The following is an 8,698-nucleotide window of genomic DNA, read 5'->3' as shown; positions in this document are numbered from 1 at the left end:
CTTAAGGCAAATTTGGCAGTTTGGCTACTTTTTAGGGTAAAACTTAAGTGCTGTATACACAGGTTCTATTATAAAACCTTCGAAACAGATTGTAGAGAGATCCAGTATTTAACTTATATCAACTACTGCACAGACATTGAAAGTCCCTTAAAAATCAGCATGATGTGTTGAGATTTTTTTAATATTTTGTGACTTTACGTGCCAAAACAAAACAGGGGTGTTTTGTAAGTTCACATCCTTTAGAACCATTTGCTGGTTAAATATCGCTGCCAAACACATCCACAATTTGTATCTGTAAATCCATAAGGTCTTTATCCTACTATATAAACTGCCTTCAACTTGGAAGAACATTACAATGTAAAAGTTAACTTGTGCAAGTTAAATTTCAGAATAAACTCATACACCTGTTTATAAAAATGTGTCCTTAAAAAAATACTGTGTGATAAGATACATTCATCCACACACAGAGACAATAAATGTGAAATTTAAATATTTATTAATGTGTAAGTTTTCAACAAATGGAACCTTAAATAAAACACATTTTATTTTTATTATAGCTGTTTTTCTTTGTTGTAATTAATCAATAAAAATATTGCTATCACATACACCAGCCTCCAGGAGGAGTTATAGTTGCTAACAAATAGCCTTTAAACATTTGCATGTCTGCATGCAAATACACTATACTAGGTATAAATACACATTATGAATTGCTTATATCTGCTTAATACTAAATAGGATGAGTAAAAATAAAGGGTTTCGCTTTAGTTGATCAGAATTTGTTAATCATAGACTCAATTAATGACCGTCTGTCTTGTGGATATATGTTAACCTTCAATACAATTCTGCCCTCTACTGGTCTAGAGAATGAAGTATAACTAATACTGGAACAGTTTCTTTTTTTCCTCAGGATGAACAACAATACAATACAATATCAATTTTAAGACAAATTAAAATCTTTACTATACTACCATTACTTTTATTATATGTGAAACGAAAGTTGAAGGACATTGGTGAATAAGTAACCAAGAATCCACGGACAGTACAAAGAGAGAACTCCTGTGACAAGGCTACCACAACACAACTATCAAAGTGTTGCATGAGATCGAAGTATTTTCACAAAACATCAAGGACTTTCTGCAATCACTTTAAAAGTAGAACCTTTATTTCCAACAGCAGTAGGAAAATGTAAAAATATTTTCTATGTAAAGTATATATACATTGACATATTGACAAGTACAGTGAAGAAGCCGAGTGGACAGAATAATCTGATTCATCGTTAAGTTTTTTAATATTCATTGTTAAACAGAAATATCCCAGTATTATACAATGACGTGAGAAAATAATTGCAAGTATATAAAGACAGCAAGCATTTAGCCAAAGAAAAAAGTGGAGAAACACAAAGACAGGTCCAAAACATGCATGTGTCAGTTTAATCGGTGCACTCTGTAAGTGTATCCACTTCGTACAAGTCTTCCAACTCTCCATCTCTGCTCCCCTCGTTGCTGAATTTCCTGTGGGTGACAAACGCTACATCATGCATCACTTTTTGTCCACTTCCACCTTTAAGAGGAAAATAGTGAAGGCCAACACAAAGCCCTCAACAACAACCCTGTGTGTGTCCATTTATTTCCGGCGCAGATCAGCGTTGAGAGCTTTGTGTTGTCTTGCCCGTCTTAAATCCTGTTAAGGCCCAACAAACAGCAGATGAGCTGTGCTGAGTATGAGCTCAACTTCACTGCTTTTAGACAATTTACCTCAAGGAAGGATGCTGCGGAGATGAAGACCTCGATAAGCCCAAAGAACCACTGCAAGACAGAGATGTGATGTAAGAGGCCAGAATTTAACCCCTATCAGTTTAGAGGAGACAGGGAAGTGTGGAAAACAAACGTTGATGTATTTTAATGTAATCAGATGAAAAAATCATCCCATTCCACCGCAGGTTTGTACAGAGAACGTACAGCCAGGATCCAGTTATCTTATCTTAACATAAACACTTTGATGAACACTTTCTTTAGGAATTTTTTTTTTTCATTAAAGCAGCCCCACATGGATTATTTGTTTATTCCATTTAAGCTTGAAAACCTGAAAACAAAGACTCTCACAAAGAGCCTCACCATTACAGGTCAGCTTTAAAGATTCGATTTTTTTTTACCATTTTAAATGTAGCTATTTTACAATGCAATCTGTAATCTGTGTTTTGTATTTTATAAAGGACAAACAGGGCTGAGGTTACAGTAGGTGATCGTTGTTTGCAGTAAACAAACATAAATTATGATCATAATCCTCACAACAATGAGCTAATTTTAAAAAGGCCGGTCTATAATCCCTGAAACACAATGCCAAACATAATACTAATCTTCAAGCTTACTATAGCATTCAATTTAAACCTCTCTTGTTATTTAAGTGCTCAAGTAAAAATCCATCCTCCTCTTCTTTAAGGATTCACCATTGGCAGATTGCATATGTCGATTGGAGAGCCTGTCCGATCCCCACAGATTTCACTGTGTGGGAGGATACAGTTTCGTGGTGGTGGTGGTGACTCTGCAAGTGTGGAGGAGGATGTACCTGCAGCTTCATATCTCTTTACATGAAGGAGTAATTAGCTGCACCAGTTGCCCCTCACAGACAGGACTGTTAATGGAAAACAAAAGCAGCAGAGCCATTTATTTTTTCTGCTGCACGGGCTTCCATTTAGCTTATCAGGAGAGGAAAAATCCTTTTATCTGCTGAATCATTTCAGGAGGAAAACAAATCAAATACAAAAGAAGAATTGGCCAGTATTTCATTGGACAATATCAGATGTATTTTTAGCCAGGCATCTGCTCACTGCTTTGTTTTGTTAGAGACCTAATCACTGTGCAGGCAGTTTGGCAGAGCAGAGCGGACAGGATTTGCAGAGTAGGCTACTTACGTAAGAAGACCTTCAGGGGCAGACATGGACCTCTCTGCCCGTCTGCCCTGACACTCAAAGGGATTACTGAAAGATCGCTTCCTCAGCATAGACTTCACCAGAATCTGAAAGCCACATCAGAGCGAGTCGTCTCAATACAAATCAAAATGGTATAAAATGTACATAGTGTTATTTTTTTTGTAGTTATTCATGTCCCTTCACCTATCTTGTCTTATAAACAGTACTATTTCACAACTTTAAAAAGGCACAGTGATGCCCCATGTAAAGCCTTCTTGTCTTTTAATGTCTGTATTTGTACTGCCTGTAGAAGTAAATGGTTGAGATTTAAAAGCTGTGATCAGGTTTAGCCCAGTTTATAATATAAAAGCTTATATCTAATGTTTTAACACCACAGAGGAAAACAGAATTAAAGAGAATACTTACAAAAAAATCAGTATTAAGAAATAAAAGTAAAATTGGAATTAAAGGACTGAGTCCATTGTGGTCTTTAAAGTGTTGAATAGTTACCAGAGAAGGTGCTGTGTTTGACTCACCACAGTGGAAAGACTGGGGATGAGCTTGACACTGTTCTGCACCTCCTCCTCGGTGACCTCCACTGCAGTGCAGTGCTCCTCCTCCAGAGGGAGGGGATTCAAGCCATTCTCTGTCACCCAGGAATGTAGCTGTAACAGCACACATTGAAGCAGCCCCATTATGAAAAAAGAAGGCAGGTTGGTCATGACCATGTGGTCTTTGTATAACAATCAGATGGAATAAGGCTGTTTTTGTGTGACCTTAATTTCAGTGAGTGTGATTCTTGATTCAGGGTTTTTATCCAGCATCTGTTCGATGAGCTCCCTCAAGTCCTCACTTATCAGTGGCCTGTAAAAGAAAAGCAAAGTGTCTTGTGAGTTAATAAATGTGTTTTGGCAGTATTGCACAACCTGGGTACAAACAGTACTCCTCCAAAATGTGGACTATAATGGTCAAACAGGCTGCAGCCATTTTTACTTGTTCCATGCTTTGCATAGTGCCACCATTAATGGTACTAATTCCACCTGTGCTTTATCAGGTTTGAGAAGACAATTTTCAGCCAAATTTAGAAAGTTTTCCAACCAATGTTTGCCTTTCAAAGATTGAACCCATAATAATAACGTGTTGTAACTAGATGTATCCCCTTACATAGTGTAACTAGTCATTATTATTACCTGTGCTACAATTTAAGTGTGTTTGAGTGGTTGCTTACTTTTCTGGAAACTCCACAGGTTTGTTTTTGATCTTGCTGTGCAGAGACACAATGTACTCATCATAAAAAGGGCACTAGACCAGGAAAAACAAAGTGAAATGATTCACATCTTCAAATTAAATGTTGGCCTACTTTTTATTCCGTATGCATTTTACCGTGAACATTCTTACCTTCCCAAAAACAAAACAGTACAGTGTGACTCCCATCGCCCACACATCTAATGCCTGGTAAACAAACACACTAATCATCAGATGTGTCATTAATCAAAAACTCTCAGTAGGTGTTTGGACAACATTTCTAATCATTATTCACAGTTAGAGTTATAATATTATGAAACAAATGTGATTTCTCTGACTTTTATCCAACTGAGCAGCAGACTATTTGACTCACCTTGCCGCTGAAGCTCTGCTCCTGGTCCGTCATCATCTCGGGGGCCATGAAGGCCGGAGTACCTACTGTGCTCGACAGGAGGGCATCCGCCCCCTCAAACTCATTACTCACACCAAAGTCTGCAATCTTGACATGGCCGTCGTCCCCCAGCAGCAGGTTGGAGGGTTTTATGTCTCTGTGGATGATCTTGTGGTAGTGTACTGGACAATAAGTGGGTTTAAAGTAAGAAATATCAGCTGTGTACCAGAACAAGTAGAAGGAATTGTGGTGCACTGTTGCAATGTAGAAGATTAGTCAAGTTTCTTTTCAAAAAGAAAAAAAAGTTCATGAAGACATTTTTATTTTCTATCATGCCTTGTACACTTTATCAACATTGAGCATTTATTAATCATTTATTGCACATATATGTGAAATGCAGTATTGGGCTGTATTATGCTTACAGTACTCTATTCCCAGGACAACGTCTCTGAAGTAAAAGCGAGCCTTATCCTCTGTGAAAGGGTCATCTGTAGGCACATCCATCACCGGGCTGATGGGAGGTGGATAAAAGCAAAAGTAGTAAGTCAATCCAGTATTTATAGTGTACCCCATGGCAGTACTCCCGAATCGAAACCACTACAATTTTGATAGAATCCACGTATTCACAAAAACGTACCCTTTTGTCATCAATTCGAAGACTTGAGGAGAAATAATCTGAATTTAATGTTTTATTCCATGAAATATTCTGATTTTAAATACTTATTGCTTAAGGATAAATGACACTCTACCCATATGAAGTCCGTCTTCATCAGGATCATCAAGCACCTGCAAGACACATTAATACAGCAGCAGATAATATTCGAAATATTCGACTCTTCTGCACCTTCCTATGTACAAAAAACGTCTGTTCTTTCTTGGACTTTCATCTCATGAAACAGAAATGTAGCTTCTGAAAGCACTTTTCTTTGATGCTTTCTCCTTGACTTAGATTTTGCTTTGGATAAAAGCATCTCCCAAACAAATAAATAGGATACACACCCTGTCAGACTGACCCAGCCGTCGAGGAATTTTATTACTTTTGTTACTAACCTCCACCAATTTAACGACATTATGATGGTCCAGTTTCTTTAGGATGGCAATCTCCCTGTAAACTCTTTCCAGAGGCAACACAGCTTTGGGAAATGGATCCTGCGGCGAGTTTGATCCTTGAGTAGGCAGACGACCTGAAAGCACACGTTTAATGATATATTTATAATATCAAAATAGGAATGACAAAAACCCACTGTTAGATATTCAGATGATTCTCAATTGTAGAGGTGCACTCACGCAAAAATCCACACTGCCTCATAAGCTTCTTCTTTGAAACTACTTTCATTGCCTGGACGAATAAGAAAGAGCTTACAGTGATTGGACAAACACACAATCGCGTTAACATGTTTTAACTTACGTAGTACTCTTCAGAATCTTCATTGTAAGCTAACTTCACCACTCCATATGATCCCTGGGGTGTGAGAACAACAAGAGTCAATAGCTGAATTCATTTCTGGGTCGTCTGAATCACTGGGTGGTTACATGTTTTAATAATCACCTTCCCAAGCTCTTTCTTCAGCTTATACTGGTTGAGCTGGACACAGTCCTACAGAAAAGGAAGATTCCAGTCAGAGACTTGCAGAACCTCATTCAATAACACCTGAATTACAGTTGTCAGTTCAGGGGCTCCTCACATCAATGCCTGTAATAGACACACGCTTGGTCTCAATGGTTGGTTGTCGGGCCATGCGGCTCCCTCTTTCCTGCAGAGACATCTTCCTGCCTGAGATTTGAGCCCTGTGAGAGCTGGTGGTCCTTAGACCATTGGACCTGTAGCCATTAGGCGGAGTCATGCGGTTGGTGGCCTCATTCATGGCTGCCATCAAGTCGGCCAGTTCGCTGTGGTGCTCTGAGTCCTGCTCTGACCTGCAGGCAGCTGTGGCGCTCATAGTGGATAGTCCTTACTCACAGCTGACCACTGTGAACATCCAGCTGCATTACTGCACTTAAAGCAGAAATGGAGAGACCTGGAATTACACGGGCGGGTTTCTGAGGATAATAACATGATTAAAATACCTTTTTTTTGTTGTTTGTTTTAGGTTAAATTTTAAAAAAATAAATAAATACAGACTAAGCTTTAGAGTCAATTACAAAATTGCAGTATTTTAACAAAACAAACCAATATTTGCTATTTTTGTACTTCTAGGTTGAATTTTCTAACACCTCTAATCGGAAAATAATTAGTCTTTAATACATTACTAACTTTAATATAATGGAGTTTGTCATTAATGGCCTTGGAAAGTGCTACTACAGTCAGGTAACAAATGTGATGTATTTTTAAATTTCTTGTATTGGCTTTTCAAACAACACTAAAGATGGTGCTTTAAGTAAATAAGTAAGTAATAAGTAATAATATTGTGTCTAAGGCTGTGGGTGTTACAAAGCAGGTGCTAGTAAGATTAACAATGACTCTGTACTGTTGGGTTTAATAAAAACCAAAAGAACCAATAAAAAACTATCAATAATAATATTAAAACTAAAAAAGGCTTCAACATCAACAGCACAACCATCTCTTGGGAAGTTCAAATAGTAACATATGTCTGGATATTATTCTGCATGACAAAAGAGAGAAAACCTGCATGTTTAAATCATGTTTGCATGTTAAAAGAAACTAAAACGATCAGAAATTACAAGGACCTGAAAATTGAGATCAGCAGGATGTGGAAAAACAACTGCATTGGATCAGAACCGTTTTCTGATAATTTTTTTTTTTATTCAGTGTGGGGGTCTCCTGCCTCCCCAAACTTAGACCAAAGCTTAAAACTGTTATCCTAAACGATCATTAATGAATGGCAAGATAACAATTAAATTGAAATAAAAAATTAATAAAAATAACTGGTTTACAAGTCTCATCACCAGCTTCTTCCGAGCAGTAGTCAGTGTTGCGTTAAATACAGCATGAGAAGTGAAAAGCTTCTTATGTAAGAAAGTAGAATCCTTACAGGCAAGTTAATTCACAATTGTTAGAGACACATGACTGTCACGGTAGCATATAGCTTCTTTATTATATGCATTTTGCAATATGCAATATCTACACAAACTGTAGGCTAACATAAACAAGTGTTAAAAAAGAACTAAGCCAGTGAATCTCCTTTAAATAATAACCCACAAATAAAACACTGAGCAAAAACAATATGAGGTAAATGATTTACTCACACAGCAGAGGTGTCCTGTGCTGGCGGCAGTTGTAGTCTAAGTGCATATTGTCCTGATGATCTTAGGAAGCTCCTTTGTGTCTCAGTGCAGGACTTTCACTGACAAACGAGGAGGGACTTCAGTACTGCATGTCTTAAGGATTAACTGAGGCTACATATAGCTGAGGGAGAGTTATCCTGAGGTGGTCAGATGAACAGTAGGCAGTGTTTACTTCAAAACAAGGCACACACCGACAGGGCACCGTCAGGAAGTAGGCCAAAGATCCAGGGTTAGACCTCGTTTGTCCATTAATCAATTTAAGAGGAAATTTCATCCTGTCAGTAGAGGTGTTTTGTGTACAGCAGACAGTATGCGCAGTGCTACAATCCTTACATTAAATAGGGGTTTCAAATCACCGTGGATTTGTGATAATGCCCAACCAATGACCAAGGAGGAATTACACAGCGAGGTAACTGATGCAGGCTCAGGAGCCGAATGGATCAGGGGGCCCTTGGGCCATGCAGGGCTTCTGTATGAAGTTCTTAAAGCATTGTTTATAGACCAAATAGCCACAAAAGTGACTTACAATGGCCACAAAGAGAAAAGCTATCACATAGAGAAACAAAGGGACATACTTTCCTTTCCTTTTATCCATCTGTGCCCAGGGGTCCATATTCTCCGTCGTTATCCGATCCTGCCTGTGATATGACTTGACCTACGACAAAGACACACCGCATAAAGGATTCAAATTGTTCTTGGCAGCATCAGTCTGGATTTGTTGTTCTGAGATGGAATTTTAATGATATATTTGCCACCACATTATTAATTTGTAATTAGATTCACCACGACTGAGCTCTTTCCCTATTTAGATCCAAAGCCAACACTCTTTCTCTTCATACAAGTACAAGTCTCTAGCGTATTCAGATCATGAAGAGGACCATTGCCACTTCCTGTCCTCCCACTGCTCG

General features: G+C 38.3%; 1 protein-coding gene across 1 annotated transcript; it reads right to left on the bottom strand.

Moving 5' to 3' along the window:
- Window positions 1-1,163: 1,163 nt before the first annotated feature.
- Window positions 1,164-7,919, bottom strand: camkk1b (calcium/calmodulin-dependent protein kinase kinase 1, alpha b). The gene is made up of 17 exons (XM_067508828.1): window positions 7,752-7,919; window positions 6,230-6,540; window positions 6,094-6,141; window positions 5,953-6,006; window positions 5,832-5,883; window positions 5,595-5,728; window positions 5,294-5,330; window positions 5,182-5,203; window positions 4,967-5,055; window positions 4,527-4,726; window positions 4,307-4,360; window positions 4,137-4,210; window positions 3,685-3,772; window positions 3,445-3,573; window positions 2,912-3,015; window positions 1,755-1,805; window positions 1,164-1,511 (listed from the first exon to the last, which is right to left on the bottom strand). Exons 2-17 carry the CDS (start codon window positions 6,482-6,484, stop codon window positions 1,430-1,432), a joined length of 1,473 nt encoding a protein of 490 aa, XP_067364929.1. The 5' UTR covers window positions 6,485-6,540; window positions 7,752-7,919; the 3' UTR covers window positions 1,164-1,429.
- Between the last annotated feature and the right edge of the window lie 779 nt (window positions 7,920-8,698).

The sequence above is a fragment of the Channa argus genome, chromosome 6 (genome assembly GCF_033026475.1).
Source record: "Channa argus isolate prfri chromosome 6, Channa argus male v1.0, whole genome shotgun sequence".
NCBI lineage: Eukaryota > Metazoa > Chordata > Actinopteri > Anabantiformes > Channidae > Channa > Channa argus.
This window is presented reverse-complemented; position numbering and strand designations above follow the sequence as displayed.